This window comes from Balaenoptera musculus, chromosome 10, assembly GCF_009873245.2.
Source record: "Balaenoptera musculus isolate JJ_BM4_2016_0621 chromosome 10, mBalMus1.pri.v3, whole genome shotgun sequence".
Lineage (NCBI taxonomy): Eukaryota > Metazoa > Chordata > Mammalia > Artiodactyla > Balaenopteridae > Balaenoptera > Balaenoptera musculus.
This window is the reverse complement of record NC_045794.1, coordinates 33,232,457-33,257,151: the sequence shown is the minus strand read 5'-3', so window position 1 is coordinate 33,257,151 and position 24,695 is coordinate 33,232,457. Positions and strand designations below refer to the sequence as shown.

General features: G+C 35.4%; 1 protein-coding gene across 11 annotated transcripts in view; it reads right to left on the bottom strand.

Annotated features, from left to right (window-relative positions):
- The window catches only part of PPHLN1 (periphilin 1), a 158,297-nt gene that overhangs the window by 127,607 nt on the left and 5,995 nt on the right, over positions 1–24,695 (bottom strand). For 5 of the 11 annotated variants that reach the window (XM_036864795.1, XM_036864789.1, XM_036864788.1 and 2 more), the window contains 3 exons: positions 17,667–17,758; positions 5,610–5,774; positions 2,898–2,959 (listed from right to left, as the gene is read on the bottom strand). In XM_036864795.1, the coding sequence (XP_036720690.1) occupies positions 2,898–2,959; positions 5,610–5,774; positions 17,667–17,738 (299 nt within the window). In that variant the 5' untranslated portion in view covers positions 17,739–17,758. Of the gene's footprint in view, positions 1–2,897; positions 2,960–5,609; positions 5,775–17,666; positions 17,759–20,996; positions 21,040–22,633; positions 22,653–24,695 lie in introns of those variants that run through there. The other 6 variants (XM_036864792.1, XM_036864794.1, XM_036864790.1 and 3 more) reach the window with 3 other exon arrangements.

The following is a 24,695-nucleotide window of genomic DNA, read 5'->3' as shown; positions in this document are numbered from 1 at the left end:
AGGAGTCACATATATGATTTTATTTCATTTATGTAAAATTATACACAGGCACAGGAAAAAAAATGCTAACAAAGACAAAAACAAGAAAGATAAAAACAGAAACTCTAATTTTAAACACTGAAAAACAACAGAATTAAAATAATCCAAGAGCTGTTTCAAAAAAAAAAAGAGCTGTTTATTTAGGGAGAAATATAAACCATTAGCTAATCTAACCAAAAGCTGTGTTGTTTTTTTTTAATTTTGCTTTTCATATTCAGGTCTCTAGTATATCAGATTATTTATGTTGACATGCCAGGCTTCCAGTTTCACATTTTTTTTTCCCCCAAATGGATAGCAGTTTGTCCCAGTACTATTTATTAAAAAGTTCATTCTTTCCCCATTTGACTTTTAATACTACTAATATCCTAAATTCCTAGACATATCTAGGTTTGCTTCCAGATTCCCTATTCTATTTCACTGTTTACATTACTACAGCTTTAATAAGTTTTGATATATGGCATATTCAGTCTTCACATGTTTTTCAATATCTAGGTTTGCTTCCAGATTCCCTATTCTGTTTCACTGTTTACACTACTACAGCTTTAATAAGTTTTGATATATGGCATATTCAGTCTTCACATGTTTTTCAATACCTAGGTTTGCTTCCAGATTCCTTATTCTGTTTCACTGTTTACACTACTACAGCTTAATAAGTTTTGATATATGGCATATTCAGTCTTCACACGTTTTTCAATACTATTTTTGCTATTTGGCCCTTCACTCTTCATATTAATTTTAGAATCAGTTTGCCACCTTCTATGCAAAAAAAAAAAAATCCTGGAATTTAGACTGGAACCACATTGAATTCACACCTGAATTTGAAGAGAACTGACATATTTGTGATGCTGTCTCTTCATAGCCAAGGATGTACTCAGGACTTTAAAATGTTCTTTAGAAATGACTTGTAACTTCATCCAAATAGGTCTCACACACTTCAGTTAAATTTATTCTTATTACTCCTTATAGTTTTCATACTATAGTATTTTTGTAATTAATTAATTTATTTATATATATATATATTTTTTTTTTTGGCTGTGTTGGGTCTTCGTTGCTGCGCATGAGCTTTCTCTAGTTGCAGCGAGCAGGGGCTACTCTTCGTTGAGGTGCGCGGGCTTCTCATTACGATGGCTTCTCTTGTTGCAGAGCACAGGCTCTAGGCGCGCGGGCTTCAGTAGTTGTGGCATGCAGGCTCAGTAGTTGTGGCTTGCGGGCTCTAGAGCGCAGGCTCAGTAGTTGTGGCGCATGGGCTTAGCTGCTCCGTGGCATGTGGGATCTTCCCGGACCAGGGCTTAAACCTGTATCCCCTGCACTGGCAGGCAGATTCTAAACCACTGCACCACCAGGGAAGTCCCTGCTATAGTGTTTTTAAATTACGTTGTCTAATTTATGCTGCTGATAGTTGATTTTATTATACTGAACTTTGCTAATATCCTAGTAGTTCTATAGTTTATAGACTCCTTTGGATTTTCTGCATAGATAATTATACAATCTGTAAATAGTTTTGTTTCTTTCATTCTAACACTTAACCTTCATTTTTCTTGTCTTACTGAAGGTGTTGAGACCACCATTACCATAATGAATAGAAGCAGTGAAAATAGGCATTATTGCTTTGTTCTGGTTTTAAGGCGAATGCTTCTAACTTTACCATTCAGTATAGCAAATGCCTATCAAATAATGGTAATTCTCTTCTATTTCTAGCTGGCTGACAGTTTTTATAATTACTGAGTGTTAAATTTTATCAAAGTATTTTTCAGCATCTATTATCTCTGTTGCTTCTTTTGAGAGAGGCAGCCTGCCATGAGTTCTGAACGCCCTTGAACATGCCTGCCATACATACCAAACTGAAAGACCTAACCATCCAGTGATACTGAAGAGCTTTTGTAACTGGTCAAGAGACAGTTCAACAGGTCAAGGTGACCACAGCATAATTACCATGTGACTGCTTACTCCCTGGGAAAGGACTGGCTTGCTTCCTGACTGCAACAAAAGGTACCCAGCACTTAACTCTGGGTTCCTTAGCTGCAATGCATAGCCACCATCTCTGCCTATCACATCCCCCTGTGGGCCTTGGGGGCAGGAAACCAATACTGCCATGCTGATGCCCCTTCTGGCTGCTGTGCTATGAGTAATTAACTGCCCTGCTCTTATCCATGGAATCCAGCTGTCTACTTCTGGCACCTATGGAGCTGTGGCAGTTACTCCTTGCCATTCTCCATGAGTTTGGGATTCTTGTCTGACAGTCTATAAGAGATCTTTAAAAGGCTCCTTTTGCAACTTCCAACACTACCAGAGTGAAATCATTTAAAAAAACAACTACCAACCTGGTTAAGTACGTCCATCTTTTTTTCCTAACTATTCTATCAAATGCCTCTATTAAGTAACCAAAGCTAACAATGATCGAGGTCCTTCCAAAATGTGTCTTCCCAACAGAACTTAATTGATCAAAATAAAGCAACTGGGAGATGCTTTTTAATAGGAGACAATTTGTAATGACTCAAATATTTTCAAGAAGGATATTTCTGGAAAAAATGCCTTATTTTCTAATTAAGCAAATATACACCTTATAATCCACATGACTCATTAAGAATAATTAAATAATTAGAGAAGAATATAACAAGAGTTTAAATATTTTTAAATATATATTTTTACTGTCAATTACAAAATGCCAAGAGATACAGAACACTAGCTATTAGTGCCATTAATATATTACACAGTCACAAAAAGAATATAATGCTAGTTGCTTTCAAATTTTTAAATCCTATTAAATATTTCATTGATTTGCCTTGAGGTTAGATTTCAATAGCAGACATCTCAGTGAGGCAAATATCAAAGTAATTATGTTATTTTTATCTTTTTACCTGTATTCAGGCTGTCGGCTTGCAGAATGATCATCTCTTGTCCACCTATAGCCAGATTCATCCTGTAACAGAAAAACGTTACTTAGATATTCATTTACATTATTTTGGTCAGGTAGGGTATATATGTATCTAACAGAACTACTAGAAACTAGTCTCTAAGACCAAAATAATATGAGGGCAAAAACACCTTTCTAAATTTCTCTGAGCTTCAAAGGCATAAAAAAGTAAAAAGGATACAGCAAGTCATCCATTTCAACAACTAATTTGGTAGACTGAGAACCTGTGGTACCATTTATCTCTATTAAAATACTTAAAGTATTTCTTTGGTAGGCCCAAACAGCCTTATTACCAAAAGCACATGCCAACATTCACAACATAGAAAGTCTGTTCGAGAACAAAGGTTCAATTTAAATTTAGCCAAGCACACATTTCTCGACCTTTCATTTTATTCTTCCTCTGTCAAGTTTGCTCAGCAATTTTCATATTCAAGCCCAATGAAGAACTTGTCACTTTTCCACTTTTCTTGTTCAAGTTTCCTTTTCTCAACCTACCTCCCATTAAAAACCACAACTGGAAACAATATAATAAGAAATCAACACTTACTGATAAGCTATATTAGAACAAGATGTGGCACTAAGTTTAAAATTAATCAAAGAAAGCACACTTTGTCCTCTAAAACAAATTTGGAAAAGGTACATATAAAAGAACCACATGGTAATCCATACTCAATTACTTTAAAATTATACAAAGAACAATGTACAATCAGCCGTCCATACCCACAGGTTCTGCATCGGCTCAAAAATATTGGAGAAGGGGGAATTCTAGAAAGTTCCAAAAAGCAAAACTTAAATTTGCTGCATGCCAGCCAACTATTTACATAGCACTATGTTGTATTAGGTATTATAAATAATCTAGAGATGATTTAAAGTATACAGAAGATGTGCATAGGTTATATGCAAATACTATGCCATTTTATATAAGGGACTTGAGCAACCTCAGGTTTTGGTATCCTGGTGGGTCCTGGAACCAATCTCCTGATATCGAGGGACAACTGTAACATGTGCATTACCTACAATCAGAAACATTGATTCACCTAAAATAAATACTATCTTCATCCTCCTCTTTAGCATCACGTACTCTATTCTTACAGAAGTAAAATGTATTCATCATTTTCCTTCCCAACATTAAACCATTAACAAACAAAAGAAAAAACTCAATAGCTATAATAGAATATTGGATCAAGTAAGCAGTTTGCTTTATACTAACTGAACTCTAGGTAAGAATTAGCATCATGAGAAACCTAAGGATCTCAAGTGGGCCTGCTTGTTTGTTTGAAGAAAATTTAAAGAGAAAATGTGTAAAGTATGAATAAACACAATTTGTAACAACAATAGTAAAAACTATTATCGAGGCACTATTATGCTGCAAGGTTTTAGAAAAAAATCTTGTTCATACGGCTTCAAATACAAATTGGTCCAATGAATCCAAAATTCCCTGTCTACACTAAATGGCCACAGGGTTTTCCTAAGAGGGATAACAACTGTTTATGCAAAGGGCAAACTGTTTCTTCTTGAGACTACCTGGAAGAATGGCTCTGATGGCAAAATCCAGTATTTCTAAAATAGAGATAACACATAGTATTTACTTTTCAATACCAAACCCTTCTTCCTAAAGGAACAGCATGACATTTAAAATTGAACAAAATAAAAATCAATTCTATTGAGAAGTAAGGAAGCTATAACACCCCAAACTTAAAAACAAACACAAGAAAATATTGAATAGTCTCACTGCCACTTTAGAATTGTCAAGGGTCACGATGATGTGGTAGTAAGAGAACTAAACTCCCATACATACTCATCTTGGGTAAATCACCTTAGCTCCATTTCCTCAGGTGTAAAGTATGGAAACTAATTCCAATGGCTACTGTGAGGTCAAATTTATCATAAGCAATGTCTGAATATGTACCATTAATTACAACATTATATAGAAGGGAAGGAGAAAAAGGAGAAAGTGTAGGAAAATGGTCTAGCAAAGGAATGTTATAAACATGCAAGCTAGGTCAAAGGAAGTGCATCAAGGAATAGTTTAATCAAGTTCAATAACAGATTATTGCAACATTAAATATATACTTCTAGATTACTAAAGATGATCAAGAGAAAAAACATAATAATAATAGCAATAATGGCTAACACTTAAAAAGTGCTTATTATAGAAAAGGCAATGTTTTGAGGGCTTTCTAATCTGAGTTAGGAAGTAGACTTTAATAATAACAAAAATGAGACTGAATCTCAACAACCTTAACCCAACCTTACCCACAGCATTTCATCATGATGAAAATAAAGTAATTGTAAGTGGGCACATCCAGTAAAAGATAACTACCTGGTTATCACTTATTGAATACAAAAGCAATAGACAAGATTACCTTTATCTGGTTCTGCAAATCCTTGCCAATTTAGGGGATAAAAAAGCAGGCTAGCTGGAATTAATGTCATTTAGATAGAGCTATCCAGAGGGCTTACCCACTTTGTCCAGCACCCCAAGATTCTTGACTACCAGTTCCCATTTGACAGCTCCAGCAGGCAAGTCAACAGAGCATCAAGCAGGAAGTGTTTATTCAACTGCCTTCATGGCCAGTCCCATAAATTCCAAAAATTACATGATTTTTTAAACTTATAAAATATAACAATTAGTACATGGGGGAAATTTACATACTCCTCTGTGAGGTGGACCACTTCTTCGATCATGAGAAAAACTGCGGCCCTCGTCATATTCTCGGTAATCAACATGACTGTAATATCTACTGTAGCTTCCTTCACCAGGTCTGTCTAGCAGTGGTGGTTTCTTTGGCACAATATTAACTACTCTATGGTAGCCATCCTAAAACAGACAAAAAGAAATATATAAAAATCACTAACTTCTCTATTTGGTCTTGGAAAGGTTTTTTAAAAAGCACAGGAGTTCTTATCCTTAATCAAATAGAGTAAATGTATAAACAAACAAAAATGCATTAATGAAATAACATGAATATAACTAATAGTAAGGTCTTCACATGAATTAAAGGAAATAAAACTGTTCAATGAAGAAAGCCAGGTGTTTAAAGTAACATGCAGCAATGCAAAAAACCAATCATAAGTAAAAGAAAAAATACAATATTATTGTTTTAATAAAAAATAAACTACAAAAGTGAGAATATTACAGTAGCTCTAATCCCTAACTGTCTAGGAATTTTATAAGTAAAACCATTTAAGATAGCACACATCTTTGGTCTACTGTGTTTGAAGTACTGTTCAGAAGAAATATAAGATTTTTACACACAACCAACAGCAAATAGGGAGGTAATACTGAGCTAGAAAGATCTAGAGAAAACATTTTGCTATTTCTCCAGCAGCACTAGAGAGAGGAGAGCATTTGACATCACAAGTTTTGAAGCAAAATAAAACTCGTTAAAAAATTTGAACTTTCAAATAATTTTCAAAGTAATACATTAATGTTTTAAAGTTTTAGTAGCTGAATGGATTCTTAGTGGGAGTTGGGAAACTGGACAGAGGGAGAGAAGAACACCTGTCTTAGACAAGAAGCTGCTGTAAAATAACTAAACAAAAATGATTATCAACAAGAAGAACTGGAGAGCTACAGAACATGTATCTGTAAACAATCTGGTCTTAAGCACTCTTGCTATGTTTATCAATACCAGATTAGGTATATGTGAAAGAAACTGGCAAGCTATCTAAGTATAAGATATGATCAATATGAGTTAATTAATTTGACAAAATGAAAAACCAAAATATAATGCCCAACGTTCGGGGCTGGTTATTTTACCATCTTAAGTCTCAGTTTCATTATCTGCAAAATGAGATTAATACTAGTACCTACCTCATGGAGTTGTGAGGATTAAATAAAAACCAAATTGTAAAACATTTAGCACAGCAGGACACACTAAGTGCTCAAAAAATGTTTGCTCTTTTGATTACTATTTTTGCAAGTCTAAGTGAAACACTAAATTCCTCAAAGTGTCTATTTCCTTACATTACTTCTTAGCATTAATAACTACAACTATTCAGATATAAATAATTACATCCAATTCAAATTTCCCAATGGGTAGGAAATTTGTCAATGTGTTAGGAAAAAATAAAATCAATAGTTCATATCTATTTGACAGTTAAAATGACCTACCTAATTTTTTTCCATGGGGATACAAGTTGGTTTCCTTCTTTAGTATGTTAGACATTAAACTGTAATATATATTCTGTATGATTACATAAAATATAGTACACAAATGAATTTATTGACTCTTTCTTCTAAACACTATCTTTCACAGAGATTTCAATTAAATCTAAACAAATACTGAGTTTCTTTTTTAAAAAAAATGGCATTAAGCCAAAATTAACATTACAATTTATAGCATTTTCTAATTCAAAATTTATTATACATAAAATTAGAATCACTGATTTCTCCAATTCCAGGAAATCATAAAATTCCACTCCACAATATCCTTGTTTGTACATGCTTTGGTGAAGGGATGGTGGGGTGAGCATATACGCCTAAACGCTTCTATTAATAGACAGCTTATTACCTTACCAAGCAGCCTGTTTCTGTGTTCAACTCCCCCAAATTACTACAAAGTTATTTAAGGATTTTAAAATGTATATGGTAAAACTTTCAAAGAAGTAAAACTCAAGTCACATTTAGTTATATATTTAACAAATTGTTTCTACAAAATAATACAAATGAAAATAATCATTCCAAACTTGTTAATCAGCAAAAGAAAAAATCTCCTAATGACAGTTCTTACATCTAGCAATGAAGATGAAATTGGCATTTCCTTTATGTTCTGAGAAAGTCTTCAAATGTAAGTATCATTATACCATCTCTGCTCTGTAGGCATCTAATCTTAAAGAAAACTCCTTCATTCTATGAAAAGATTTAAGGAAATGAAGACGACTGTAGAGTCTGTGACAAAGCAAGACTGTGTTTTCAGAGAGTTCATAGCTTATCCAGATATACCATTCAAGAACTTTTTTCTTTCCAATAAAATCCATGATGAGAGGCAAAGATTTCAGAATCTCTCTTTCAAAAGCTTATATTATTAAGAAAGTTCAAACAGTATTTTATATTACTTACAAAGCCAGATCTGAATGGAAACACCACCACTGTTTGAAATTCTTGTACAAATCTTACATTAAGCTATAAATATGTAATTTTCCTTCCTAAACGCTAATGGAAGTACACAAGGCTTCAGATACTGATGTTTGGAACCTCCTTTAAAGAAATGTTTTGGAAAACAATGGCACCATAATACATGAACCAGAAATCAAAATTATAACTTATGAAGAATATGTTATACAGGGTTTTTAAGAACAACAGGATCATTTTCAATTAATTAAAAAATAAACTCAATGGAATGGAAACATTTATTATTTAAAATGCAGATGGATCCATCGGCTTTGCTTCTCCAAAGTTAGTATTAATGGTATGATCAGTCAGACCAAAAATAAATAGTATATGTAGTTCATTAAAAAAAAACGATAAATTTAAAAACCCATTTTACTTAATCATTTATCCACTCTGGCAGGACGTAGAAAGCAAAAACATGTATATAAACTTAACCACTTTTTTGAAAAGTTATAGTTCTATGATTTTTACACTTTTGTAATTGTCATTACCTTTTAGACGAGACAATTCCTACCACAAGGCTCTCTGCATTTCTGAAATATGGACTATTCACAGTTTGCTTGTGCTAACAGAAATCTGATCAGATTAAGATACATATCAAATTAGTTTTGCAATTTTGAAATCTGAAATGGTGATTGTGTTTTGTTGCAAAACAACCAATTATTTCTTCATTTTCTATAAATTCCAATTTAATATAACTACCTGTTATGAGAAACACTTTCATTTTAGTCAAGTAAAAGCACCAAGTTTGATGTTTTCTTTGATTCCATATATAAATTACATGAAATTTCCCACACTAATGTTTAGTCTCATTACTAACTGCGTACAAATTATCAGGATTACATTTCTTTAAAAACATTTATTTTCCATTGTCCTTAAAATATATTTTCCACCCATTTTAACACAAAAACATTTTTAATATATAAGCACCCCCTTAAGCATCTTTATCTTTTAGGAACACATACTGAAATATTTTCATTTGAAATAAGTTTTGGATTTACTTCAAAATAATCTAGGAGGGAGGAAAGTGGTGAAGGCATAGACAAAACAAGATTGACCATGAGTTGATAATTACCATTTGAATGATTTGTCCTTGGGAGTTCATACATCATTTTGTTTACTTTCATATACTTAACTTTTACCCTTATAAAAAGTCAAAAACAACTAAAACATTAACCTACCAACAAAGTAACTAAGTACAATGGTACATGTAACTATTCAATGCCATTATTTCCTGACACAGTCAACTTAGTATGAATGCAAGTTTCATGGGCACAGAAACTTTGGTCTTATCCACTGCTCTATTCCCAGCACCTGGAACAGTACTTGGCACACAGCAAGCACCACATACATAATATACATTCCACTTTGCTATCTCAATTTTACGCTCCTGTTGGCATCACATGCTTTTTACTAGAAAAGTACAACACCTAACTAAAAAATTTGATTGCCCACCAGGCTGGTGGACTTCTGCTTTCAAAAGCTTGAGGTTTCCTCACTCTGATCCCTCATGTTTTATGAGATGTCTCTGTATAGTAGCACTTATTGGTTTAATTCACTCACTGAATTTTCAATGAAATATTGATTTTTCTGGGTCATTTCAATGGCTTTTGGGAATAATGGGTCAAATATCTGAAACTGGAACTGCCCCAGAAAATTAGGACAGGACTTCCCTGGTGGTGCAGTGGTTAAGAATCCGCCTGCCGATGCAGGGGACATGGGTTCAAGCCCTGGTCCAGGAAGATCCCACATGCCGCGGAGCAATAAGCCCGTGCGCCACAACTACTGAGCCTGCGCTCTAGAGCCCGCGAGCCACAACTATTGAGCCCACGTGCCACAACTACTAAAGCCTGCGCGCCTAGAGCCCATGCTCCACAAGAGAAGCCACCGCAATGAGAAGGCTGTGCACCACAACGAAGAGTAGCCCCTGCTCGCCACAACTAGAGAAAGCCCACGCATAGCGACGAAGACCCAATGCAGCCAAAAATAAATGAAATAAAATAATTTAAAAAAAAAAAAAAAGAAAATTAGGACATATTACAGAATGTAGCCAAGAATTGCTCATATCTCTCTGGAAATAGTGACAACAAAAAGAAAGTTAAGTTCATGCAATTCTGTCAGCCAAAAAAATTAAACACCTCCTAGGGCAGCTCTACACAAAGGAACATTATTAAATCAAAACTCAGCAAATGAACACTTAAGATTTTGTATTTCACATACGTAATTTTCACATTTCAAGTAAACTGTAAAAAAAAAAACATTGCACTTTAGGTAATGATATGCATGTTTAGGTAGGTAATGTAAAGTGTACTGTTGTCCACAGTTTACCTTGAAATGCATCCCCAAAATTTGATGGATTAAGTGTATGCATAAAGGACAGACAGATGGATAAAGACATGATAAAACAAGTTCAGTAAAATGTTAACAGCTGAATCTAAATGATGAGTAAATGGATGTTCACTATAAAATTTAACTTTGCTGCAGGTTTTAAAACTTTCATAATAAAATACTGAAAAAAGTTTTATTTACATGGGTAAATTTACAGGAACACTGACTAGGTAAAACAATAAACTGCGGGGCATAAAAAGAATTAAATCATGCATGTGCACACTTTTAATAAGTGTTTCATGAAATAAGAGTGGGAAGAAAAGGAATATTTCCACATTAATATACTTTAAGCAATAGTATCTGGAATATGTATATAACTGAATTGCTAAATTAAGTAGACCTGATTATTTCAAGTTGGATTAAAAACAGATGTCTGATTTTATCTTGGGTACATTTAAATATGAGAATACATGGAACAAATATATGTCCTATATATTACCTATAAGGCCTTAGAAATTAACAAACTCATGTTCTGAATTCACTAAAAAATTGATTTCTGATTGGCTAGAGTCTCCAAGAGGGAAATAACCAATGACAAGAACAGTAGAAACATTCAACTAACCCAAGGAAATAAATATATTGTTATGTAATTACTTACTTATAAAACCTAGTTATGTAACTCAAAACCAATTATATGTGACAGAAAAATTTTTTTAAAAAAAATGTTTTTTTGGCCGCACAACACAGCTTGCAGGATCTTAGTTTCCCGACCAGAGTTTGAACCCGGGCCATGACAGTGAAAGCTCCGAGTCCTAACCACTGGACCGCCAGGGAACTCCCAAAAAATAAAATTTTTTAAAAATGTTGCTGCTCATCACTACCCTCAGTCTTTACAATTCTCACTGCTACCAAGATTAGAAAATCTTTTACTTAATATGCATTTGTTAAAGGAACAGAAGAAGAAGGCAGGTAGAAGCAGATAGGATTGCTTCAGTCCCAGTTACATTACAGTGCCCCAAATATAAGCTGCTAGTGTTTTGATCCTAGTTTCCAAACTTTACCATCTCTAAAAATCTGAAATAAGCCAATGGAAAATGGACATTTTATGTTGCAACTTCATTAAAATGTTCCACATTACCTATCTGTTCCCTATCAGGCTAACAAGGCGGACTTCCACAACTGGAAATTTACTGGTATCTAAAAGCCATTGTCACAAAACTTGAAAAAGGCTATAAAATCATATAACCAAGCTCACAGAAATTACAGATTAAAAAGTAGAAAGCATGTTTTTAAAAATAAAGACCTTACAGGGACTTCCCTGGTGGTCCAGTGGTTAAGACTCCATGCTCCCAACGCAGGGGGCCTGGGTTCAATGCCTGGTCACGGAACTAAATCCTGTGTGCTGCAATTAAAGATCCCGCATGCCGCAACTAAAGATGCCGCAACTAAAGATCCCGCATGCTGCAACTTTATTTATCCCGGCACAGCCAAATAAATAAATAAATATTTTTAAAAATAAAATAAAATAAAATAAAAAGTAAAAGCCTTACAGACATCTAGAAGTTAAATGTAGATGTTCTGTGATAATCAGTGTCCTCCCAACAAAGGAATGTGTATGTTTACATGCAGATTCTGTGTAGTATACTTCTTTGGGCTTAAGTCTCCTATTTATCTACCCAAGTTTAAGACTAAATAAAAATTTATGTGAAGCACCTTAAGAGTAACTTATTATTGATACAGAAGTAATTTTTAAATGCTCTAAAGTGCTAAAATAATAATTGATATATTTGTCAAGTTGTACATTGAGGATAAGCTTTCCAATACTCAAATTAAGTGTAATTTAACATCAGCACCAAAATATATGTGTCCAATTGCCTTCCAGGTTTATCAAAAGCTAGAAGCTCACAAAATAGTTGCTTTATAACTGAGGTCATACTAGTGTAGTAGGTACCTTCTAGAGTCCCTATTTGATGTCATACTTTATGTCATAGCAATAGTTTCTCAAACACATTTCTGATGTATCAGAATTGGGAATGAATGGGACAAGGGGAACAGTAAGAAAAAAAAAAGAGAAATGCAGTAAAATCGTTTGTTGCTAGAGAACAGAACCCAAACATACAAAATAAAATAGAACATTAACTTTGTCTATCCCAGACACTAATGAGAGTGGGTTCTCACTTTATGAAGGACTGGCTAAAGTTTTACATTTAGAAAAAAATATATATTCTGTCCTTTCAAAATTTTAAGTAAAGTTTTATTTAGGTATGACAGCCACATAAAAAAGTGTACAAACCGTGAATGTATTTCTGGATAAATTTTCACAAGGTAATCATACTGTGTAACTACCACCCAGATCAAGAAACTGAACATTCCTAGCATGGCAAAAGCCTTCCTGTGCTCTCTCCCAGTCACTACCTCTGTCTCCCAAAAGTTAACTTCTTTCCTGGCTAGTTCTGCCTGTTTTGAAACTTTGTATAAAAGGAATCATACAGGACACACTCTTCTTTCTTCCAGTATTGTTTGTGAGGGTCACACATGTTGTTGCATATGGCAGCAGTCCATTCTTTCTCATTGCTGTATAACTGCACAATTAATTTATCCATGCTGTTGGACACTTGGATTGTTGCCAGTTTGGAGTTCTTACGAATAATACTGCTTGGGAACATTCTTGTACATATCAATATCATACACCAATATACTTTTTAAAATAACATTAGATGATCTCTGCTTTGTAAGCAAATATTTTAAAACTTTTAATTATGTTTTTATTAGATCCAAAGTCAGAATTACAACTTCAGTGATTTACATTTCTAGTTCCAGTGTCACTTAAACGCTTTAACCCAAGAATTCTGTCGGTCCATGAAATCAGATGTGAATAAAAAATTACTTTTTCACCTAAAAGTAGGCAACAAACAACACAACAGCAAAAGCAGTATCTGTGGCTTCACCACTAACAGAAATCACAGATATTTTTATGTTCATGTTATAGCTGTTGCTATAACAACAAAGTATCATTTACACTCATCACTCCTTTGAAAACACAGCAATGAAATCCCCACCACTAGTTCTTGCTTGATATCTAATGACCTACTAAAAGAAGTATATATTACTATATCACAAATTTGGTTTCTAATAGTTTTATAATTATATTCAAATATAAGTGGTCTCCTTTAATTCTGTGTATTTTATTTTATAGTTTTAAAAATGCTATTCTAGGAAGAGATCCATAGGCTTCACAACACTGCTAAAGGGATCATGGCACAGAAAAGGTTAAGAACCTATGCTTTTTTAACTAAAATGTAGGTGTAACATAAAAAGCAAAGGGATAATTTTCCAAGAGCCATCAAAGGGGTATAACATATCAAGAGGAAAGGAAGGCTTTAAATTACTAACCATAATAAGACCAAGTTCACCAGAAAAAATGTCGTGTCTTGAGTCTTGTGGAGGGGGGGGATGTGGGAAGACAGAAGGATTTATAAAGTAATAGAAGTTGACTGTGGGGGATGGAGAGACCAATCTAATGGAATTAAAAGAAGAAAGACCAGAGGAATGAACTTGGACAAGTTCTGGGCACATTCCATGCTCCAGAAGGAGAAAAGCAGTCTGGGCTCTTCCCCATCTAGGAGAAACCTAGTAGCCAGAGAACTTAAGGAAGTGAGATTTACCTTTAGGCACTTACAGTTGAGTATATCCAGTCTGATTTTAAGGGCACTTGTGGTAAAAACATATCTCCCTATCTGCTTACCGTTGATGAAATTATTTTACAAAGGAAAAATGCCTCTGTTTCACTTTTACACACACACAAAAGGTATAAAATGAAAACGTTTGGGTTTGTTTAAATTTTACTACAATATCCTCATTCATTGAGGACTTCCCTCACCTGTCATCTTTACCTCAACCGTCATCATCAGCAACTTCAGTGTTCAGCTACAATCTGACTTTCTTAACTCTGCATACAGGAATCACCTGATGAACTTTTAAACAACACTATTGTCCAGATCCTATCCATAAAGATTATGACTTAATTATCTAGGGCCCATTCATCGGTATTTAAGAGCCCTCTAGGTAATGTACAGTGAGGACTGAGAGCCCCTAATCTAGATTACTGATCCAAAATCTAACCTCAAAGTTTTGTTGACCTCAACTCCAATAACCTTCACCCACCCTCATTCCCACCACCATATACTGAACTTCAGTCACCCAGAACTGTTCCATCTTGGAAACTCTACATTCCAAAATACTGATTGCTTATCTTTCCACCATACCCTGGTCTTCAACCTCATTAAGCCTTTCCTGTCCCTCAACCCCTTACTTCTTTCAATCCATCGTCCCTCTCATAGCCTTATTCCCTTTCCTAATCAGCCCATTCCACATATCACCTCAATAATTCTTCAATATCCTTATCTCCCTGGGTCCACCATTCATCTTGGAATCTTAAATCAATACAACTTGCTTTCTCTACTCCCAACCTGGGCTACTTAGATAATAAAGCACACAATCCTGCAGATTGGTGCCCCTATAAAATTTAAGGTACATAAGCTTACAGCCCCTCAGCAACAGTCTTTTTAAACATATCTAGTCAGGAGATACCTACAATGGCTACGCCAAACTTCAATGGCCTCAAGTCTCCCTCTACCTCCTCCAATTTCAATAGATGATCTTGCCACCTCTTACTTGAGAGAAAAAGGCTGTTAGATATGAGCTTTCTCAAATCCATTCTCACACAGACAATGACCTTACTAGAGATAGAGAGGGCCCTACTTATTGGTCTTTATGACACTGATAAACTGATTATTCCCATCTTAAAACTCACTCCTCCCCAGCATATTTAAGCCAGCTTCCTTGATAAGCAATAGCCTCTGGGCAGGTCCCTCAGCTTCCAGTTTTAACAGCTCTTTAAGCCAACTCCCACTGCAGTGTGTTCTATCATATAACAGAGCATGCACACATAATGCAGAATGGTGTCTTAAAAGTTTTACATCATAACTTTCCCCACGATTTTATCGTATTTCCCACTGTTCTCTGAAATTATATTTCTGTATATAAATCTCTGTCTACGTTATAAGGCTTCTAAAACACTCTACTACATTCTAGAAATGTACCATTCAACACTGAGAATTGTTTTGAAGATTAGGAAGTTGATATATACCTCACTTACAGTAGGTAGGTACTAGTTAAATAGATAGTTACAATAAATTTCCATTTAAAGTAAGTCATCCCCTCTCTAAATTACCTTATTTTATAATTTGGAGCCATGTAAAAGTGTTACATTAAAAAAAAAAAAACTAATTAGAAAAGAAAAAAAAAAGGCAAACCCCCAAAATCAAAAACAAAGCACGGCTTCCCTGGTGGGGCAGTGGTTAAGAATCCGTCTGCCAATGCAGGGGACACGGGTTCGATCCCTGGCCCAGGAAGATCGCACATGTCGCAGAGCAACTAAGCCTGTGCACCACAACTACTGAGCCTGCACTCTAGAGCCCGTGAGCCACTTGAGCCCAGGTGCCACAACTACTGAAGCCTGCGTGCCTAGAGCCCATGCTCCGCAACAAGAGAAGCCACGACAATGAGAAGCCCACGCACCTCAACGAAGAGTAGCCCCCGCTCGCTGCAACTAGAGAAAGCCCACACACAGCAATGAAGACCCAATACAGCCAAAAATAAAAACAAAAAAATTAATTAATTAAAAAAAAAAAGGTAGGGGCTTCCCTGGTGGCGCAGTGGTTGAGAGTCTGCCTGCCAATGCAGGGGAAACGGGTTCGAGCCCTGGTCTGGGAAGATCCCACGTGCCGCGGAGCAGCTGGGCCCGTGAGCCACAATTACTGAGCCTGCGCGTCTGGAGCCTGTGCTCTGCAACAAGAGAGGCTGCGATAGTGAGAGGCCCGCGCACCGCGATGAAGAGTGGTCCCCACTTGCCACAACTAGAGAAAACCCTCGCACAGAAACGAAGACCCAACACAGCCATAAATAAATAAATAAACAAATACTTAAAAAAAAAAAAAAGTAAAAGTCTAAAAAAAAAAAAAGATGTGGGGAGGTGGATGATATCTTTAAAAAAAAAAAAAAGGTAAAACAAACCCAACTATATATTCAGTTAATGGCATAACCACACAGAAAATTCCTTTAAGTATCCCAAATTTCTAATAGGATATACCCATTGGAGGGTAAGGGACCTAAAAAAATAATTTAAAAAAAATTCATCCCTTTTCCCATCCCTGTGTTAGTCCTACATCTTGTTTATCTATCACTTTTTTGTTCTAGGTAAACTATAAAATAATTCTATCAAGCTGAAAAAATTTCTAAATTGAGATTTTGATTAGAAACATCAAGACTATTAATTAACCTGGAAAGAAATGACATTTTGTAATAATTAAGTCCGCCCCTTCTGAAATATGGGAGGCCTCTTCATTTTTTCCATCTTAATTCATTTTAGATCAACCCCAAGCTAAGCTGTAACCTAGGCCAAATGACAACCATGAAGATGATATCACCCATCTAAGTGGGTTGTAGGATTTACTTACAACATATACAAAAAATAACTAACATATAAACTAATATTTGTGCCCTTTGATAGTGTATAGTGAATCCATAATATACCCATATACCATCACCATGAGCCCAATCCCTTGGTGCTTAGAATGGACCTAAGCAAAAGTTTAAGATTGACAGCTTCTTGACCTTACCCAAACCCTCCCTTGGGTCTCTATAGAGGATTTTGAGGAGAGAAAGAGAGCACACACCCATTCAATAAACAGTAAGCTCCTACTATGTGCCAGGTACTAAACACAGTGCTGGGAATACAATAATAAGCAAAACAGCAAGCTCCTTTAGAAAAGAAAAGGACTGGTTCAAAATTATCAATTCCCAGAGCAACAAAGAGACAAGCAGTAGAACAGCATACCAGAAACTGCCTACCTCCCCCTACTTTAGAATTTCACATATCCAATTTGCAAACATTTTTAGGAATATAGAAAAACAGGTGACAGCCAATAGTAGCAGCAGGTGCTCAAATATTTCTTTGTTAACTGATGGTCTGAGCTTTATCAAACCTTAAATTTTCTTCACAAGTTAAGTATAAATCCTCCCTTTTAGAAATTTAAGCAAGAAATATAAAATACAGATTTTCTACATAAATAAAATGTTGCCTTTCATTTTCAAACTTTTGACTTTTAAAAGATAAGCTTGATCTATCTACATTTCAACTAGCTTTTGGTAGACAAAATTCACTTGGACACTTGGTTCTGAATTATTCTATAGGTAAGAACAACTTACACTGGGGTGACTTCGAGGAGGTACTCTTTCTCTTGGAGGTCTTTCATAGTCATATCGTCCCTCAGACCACATTTCATCTCTTCTGTAAGCCACTAAAGAATAAAAAAAAAGAAATCAAAGAATAATGGGTTTTATGTTACTATGAAATAGTAAAGAAGAAAAGGAAAAAGTAAATGATTACATTCTAATACAGATATTTTCCAGAGATACTTAAGGGAAAAAAAAAAATGTAAGTGACCGAAAGGAAAAAACAATGATTATGGCAATTCTTCAAAACAATTTTGAAATTTTCTTAAAAAAAAAAAAAGTAATAGAAAGCCCCACCTTCCTTCTATTTCCAAGGCTGTTTAAAAGCTTCAAAGACCTTATTCTCATCAACTGTGGGAAGATCCATAAGACCACAGATTTTTCATTCTCATAGAGTAAAAATTAGAAAAGATTCATTTTAATGAACAGTGTAAAAGGCTAATAAGCAAAGCTGGATGGTGTGTACAACAGTAGTTTCAGCTTTTCTACATCCTTGGAGCTTACTGTCTATGTCCAATGAAGTGGTTTTAACTGAAAAAAATACTAAATAAACAACCCTGTAAAAACACACTCAACAGGACTTCCCTGGTGGCGCAGTGGTTGAGAATCCACCTGCCAATGCAGGGGACACGGGTTCAAGCTCTGGTCCGGGAAGATCCCACGCGCCACAGAGCAACTAAGCCCATGCGCCACAACTACTAAGCCTGCGCTCTAGAGCTCGCGAGCCACAACTACTGAAGCCCACGTGCCCCAGAACCCAAGCTCCGCAACTACTGAACCTGCGCTCTAGGGACCGTGTGCCGCAACTACTGAGCCCACATGCCACAACTACTGAAGCCCACGCACCTAGAGCCTGTGCTCCGCAACAAGAGAAGCCACCGCAATGAGGCCGCGCACCACAACGAAGAGTAGCCCCACTCGACACAACTAGAGAAAGCCTGCGCGCAGCAACAAAGACCCAATGCGGCCATAAATAAATAAATAAATAGGAAAAAAACCCCCACAAAACACACTCAACAAACCCTGAGACAAACCACTCTTGATTTTGTTTTTAATATTATAATCTTATTTTAATGCAGAGGCACCTTCATAAATTTGACATTAAAAGTTCTGTCAGCATTTTTCCCATTTGGGATGCAGAGAGAGGCTTCCTACTTTGATGGAGAGCTGACATTTTCTGGGTAGAGGGCTAATGCAGTGCGTTACAGAGTCCAGATGAAAGAGCATCTGTGAACAGGTAAACAAGGCAAATAAGACAGAAGATGAGAATAGGGTACAGGAAACAGCCCAAAGGTCATTTACAGGAAATGGTGATACAGTAATTGAGGGGTTGGCGAATGTTTTTTTAACGGACCAGGCAAATATTTTGGCCCTGCAGATCACAGGTCTCTGTCACAACTACTCAATTCTGGTAGTATAAATGACAACAGTCATAGGCAATATATATAAATGTATGGGTGTGGCCGTGTTCCAAAAACATTTTATTTACAAAACCAGGCAGGTGGCCCACAGGGAACAGCTTGACAAGCCCTGGAGTAGATGACAAATGGTTAACAGGGCAGAACTGGGGGAGGGTGAAGTAATCACGGAGCAGGTTAGAACAGTGAACCATCCTGATGCGTAGAAGGATGATCATGAGCGAGCAGTGAAAATGGAACAGGTACCAAGTTATGGCCTTTTAGTACATAGAAAATAAGGCAACAAGTCCACATACACAGTCCACAGATCAGTGAAGATGAAAAATATTTCAGAGAAGCCATATATCCAGAGATTTTTGGTGGTTCTTTCTGATGTACTACTAAGGGGGAAGAAAAAGAAATAGACACTCCCTTCTGGCAGCACAGAACTGTAATAGTTTAGGTTAGTTTAGGCTAAGGAAAAAACAAAGACTGGAAGATGAGAGCAATACTTTTTTAACACTATCATAGTAAAATCAATCTTAATTTTCTCTGTACAAACAAACCTATAATACTTTCTAATACAATCAGACCAAATAAAATGAACTAACTAACCAAAGATACCTAGCGAAATGTTAATTTAAGTTACAAATTAGCTTTTAACATTATGCATAAATCAACCTGAATTCTAACTCTACAATCAGACATCATTAACAGTGTTATTTCAAAGTAACCAGTCTTTTAGGTAGAAGAACTGATGGAAGCTTAAAAGGAAAAGAAATAGTCAACATGGAAAAGAAATAGTCAACATTGCTTCTCCTCACCTACCTTTACTGAATCCAGGTTTCAGTAAAAGGGTTTCAGTCTAAAGAATGAGTTAGGTTTTATACTACTTAAGATACAATACACAGAAATAGTAACAGCAACAAATTGAAATCAAATCACAGGAAAAAATCAACAACCCAAAAGAAAAATAGACATATGATATGAAGACAGTTTACAAAAAAGGAAACACAATGGCTCAATCTTTTGAAAAGATGCCCACCTTTCTTCAAAATAAAGAAGATGAAAACTAAAACTATAATGGAGTACCCAAAGCTCTGAAGAAAGCAAACTGTTTTGATGAGAGTAAGGAAAGCAACACTCATAATTAATGGAGGAAGTATAATTTGGAACAGACTGGGAACAATTTGACAATATCTATTGAAAATGTTAAATGCACATATGCTTTGACCTGGCAATTCCACTTCTACATATACTTGTACATGTGCATGGCAAAGACTGAAAGCAACCTAAAATGTCCTTCAGGAGGGTACAGGTTAAATACAGTGTTGTACATTCATATAAAGGAATTCTATGCAAACCATTTCAAAGAAAATAATCCCATATATAACAATATAGAAAGATTGCCAAGATACACTGCTAAGTAAAAAAGAGCAAAGGGCAGTCTAACATGTAGAGTATGCTGACGCTTTGGCAGTAAAAAGGCAAGATATGAATACATATATGCTTTTGCACAGACCACTTCTGGAAGTATAAGCAAGAGAACATAACCATGCCTGCCTCTGGGAAAAATGGGGTGGCTGGAGTATAGGAAGGTAAATATTTTCACCGCATGTTTTATACATCTTATTATCTATTATAAAAATAAGAAACTGTTTTTAAAGGTCCTGAAAATCATTCAATAAGTATAACGTGTCAGTTGATGGCAAAAATTATGACTATAAATTAATGAACTAAAGGAGAACATAAGGAAAAGTAAGATTTTGTAATTAATGTGAAACAAAAATAAACTACAAGAGTTCTAAAGAAATCCTATATAGTTTCTTAACTAGATACAGCAATAAAATACTGAAATCTACTGGCTGCCCACAAAGAATGTATGAATAATTACTATACCACTTACTTGAGTCTTTTCAGGAATCAAATTTAAAGTTTTCAACAATCTCCTGCAGGTGGGGGGAAAAATACAGACATAAGGATTTGTGTCTGTATGTATGAACGGAGAAAAATAACTAAACCTTCATTATTTGTATAAATAAAACTCTCAAAATAAAAAATTATGCGCCTTAATAAGCAAGACTCCCTTCAAACACACCTTTGAAAATAGAAGATATTATTTTGACCACCAGAGGCCACTCAAGTTTCGTAAGAATAACAAAATTACATCAAGAAGACTTCTAGTCCTAACTTTGCCAGTTGAGAGCTGGACAGGGCATAGCTCTTATCCTTTCTCTGAAAGGATTGCACTAGATGTTTAAGTCATTTTTACCTAGAATATTAAAAACACTAGCTTTAAAATACCTCACATATTGAAAGAAAATCTGGCATCCTCAGCCTGGAAAACCCTACAGTTTTATTTTGGCAATAAATGGTCCCATGTTCAAAAGTAATCCCAATATCAAGCCAGTAATCATTCACTCATCAAAGAACACCAAACTTATAAGGTATAAGTTTGATGGAGAACTTTTAATGACTTTCTCTGAATATATACAAAGTACACTGAGCAGGCTTAGGTAAAATTAAAAAAACAAAAAGGGCATGTACGATTAACGATGGAAATTCCAAATATTTCAAATATTCTTACGTTTAAAAAAAAAGTGACTCTAAATCTACTCAAGCCTGTAGCCCTACCTACCACTTTACATGAAATTCAAAGGATAGAGGAGTGGGTCTACTAGAAAGACTAGGCTCACCTAATTGCTTTACAGAAATTTTGAGAAGTGCCTCACTAGCTGAGTGCAGAAATAAGACTGTATTTATAGTCTTAAATTTATAGGTCACTCCTGATCTAGTTGCCTTTTTCTGCTTGGCAGTTTGGAAGACAAATAACAAAAATTTTATTGCAATTACCTCACAGTATTTCTACTTTAATTAATAAATCCACAGCTTACAGAAGCTAAAAAAAAAAAAAAAGCAGCAAACAAAGTAAAAGTATTTAATTTTGATGAAAACCTAGCAATTGGAAACAAAGCAGCTAGAACAAGGCAAAAAACAGAAACATAATCATACAGAAAGTCAAAACAGCACTGTCTAGAATATACATCATCAAGAGACAAGAGACCAATTAAATTCATTTGTGGAAGAGCTAAATGTAAGCAAATGAATCAGAGTTAAAATCCAGAGACAGAGAAAAAACCTAAATAAAAGCAAATTTATCTGATGGGGAGTCATTGTTTAATAGGTATGTTGTTTCAGTTTGGAAAGATGAAAAGCATTGGGTGGTGGTGATGGTTGCACAACAATGTGAATGTAAATACTTAACACCACTGAATTGTATGCTTAACTGGTTAAAAAGGAAAATTTTATGTATATTTTACAATTAAAAAAATTTTTTTTAACGTGAATTTATCTGGCACCAAACTCCCAGCTGACTTTGCTGAATGTAACAATCACTTCTGTAAGGCATCAATCTGTATTTTGAACTTAATTTCTACTAGAAACAGAGAGCATCCACAAAACAGCAAGATATTACACTACTGTTACCAAAATTTCAATTCCTATAGTTAATCCTATGACAACTTTGCATATTTGACTTCATACCTGATGATGCCCCAATGGAGTAGTCACCTTACCCGGAGCTACAGAAATCACAGTTTCAAGCAAAAATGTTTAGTAAATAAGGTAAATTTTCTTTACCTTAAAAAGTTGACAATTTTTAAAGATCTTAATTTAAAATTTCAATTACTGTAAGTATAGGAATAATTTTATAAAAGGAAGTTAGTTTCCTTTACAAATAACAAATAAATTGCTTACATGTCTATATTACAATGATTAAACAGAAACATTAGGCTATAAAGTAATCTCATAATCAATTATTTCATTTTTTAAGTTATCTCTTACTAGTGAGTATACTGAAATATTAATATCTTTACAGAATCTGCAGGTATTCAGTTTTTAAATGTACTCTTACCATACCTATTGCTTTTACAAAACAGCAATATCAGAATATAATGCTTTATTGTTATCTAAATTACTGCGTATTTTCAGAATAAGAACATAAAAATAGTAGAACACAATGTAATGGTGAAATTAAATAGAGCTTGGTGTAGCAAAATAATTAGCACCTACTAGTAGAAAACACCGCAAAAAATCAAACACCACTGGTGAGGCCCATGCCAAATTACTAAACTTCTTTTATCTTTAAGAAACCTACACTACCAAGGGGGAAGGGGGGTGTGGGTTGAATTGGGAGATTGGGATTGACATATATACACTACTGATACTACGTATTAAATAGATAACTAATGGGAACCTACTGTATAGCACTGGGAACTCTATTCAATGCTCTGTGGTGCTTCCTTCCTAAATGGGAAGGAAATCCAAAAAAGAGGGGATATATGTATACGTATAGCTGATTCACTTTGCTGTATAGTAGAAACTAACACAGCACTGTAAAGCAAGTATACTCCAATAAAAATTAATTTTAAAAAAAGAAGCCTATATAATTGGGGAAGGCAGTAGTATAAATAGACGATTCCATATGCAACCCTGTACTGTTAGTAAAACAAAACAGAAGACACAGTTTGATGATTACATACAAAAGAAAGAACATTGGGCTGTAAAGAAGATTGGCTTTAAGCCAGATCTTTAATTAAAACAACAGAAAAGGGAAAAGGTATTAGAGCAGGAGGATATAACGAAGGTACTATAGGATAATAAGGGAAGAATATGCTAATACCACCTTGAATTCAAAGAATCTTTTTTGTAACTTTCAAAGGATTTTAAAATAACTGATGAGTACAGCAACCTTCTGATTAGCGGCACATGTTTATGACATTATCCAGATTTAGGCTATTGACCCGTTCTGCAACTGAAGCCAGTCAGCTAAATTTAAACCAAGGTGGGGCTTCCCTGGTGACGCAGTGGTTGAGAATCTGCCTGCCAATGCAGGGGACACGGGTTCGAGCCCTGGTCTGGGAAGATCCCACATGCCGCGGAGCAACTAGGCCCGTGAGTCACAACTACTGAGCCTGCGCGTCTGGAGCCTGTGCTCCGCAACAAGAGAGGCCGCGATAGTGAGAGGCCCGCGCACCGCGATGAAGAGTGGCCCCCACTTGCCGCAACTAGAGAAAGCCCTCGCACAGAAACAAAGACCCAACACAACAATAAATAAATAAATAAACAAACAAACAAACTAAGGTGCTCTGACTCCCAGTGAAGTGATCATGTTACTTACCCTGTCATCACTTCACTAATCTCCCATTAGGGGAGTATCAGAAGTACTCCAGTAAAGTTCTCTGATCCAACACCGTATGAAAACTGAATACAACTGAAAAACGGAAGGATCCTCTACATGACAATTAAGCAGAGAACAGAATTAGAATTCAGTGTGGGGAATGTAGGCTTCATTTAGAAGTTTGCTAATAACTGGTCATAGATTATAAAAATCTCATTCTCTTATGCCATATTCAATAGAGTACGTTTAATATACCATCATGGTATATTTACGTCCAGGAAGAAATAAGCTTTCTTAGAGCATTCCACTGAGCTACCCAACCACTGTCATGTTAGCTTCAACTGAGGGCGAAGATGAAGTCTCGGTAAGAGTAGCCTGGAAATTGAGAAACCGGAAAGTCACAGGCAATATCCTTCTGTAAAACTA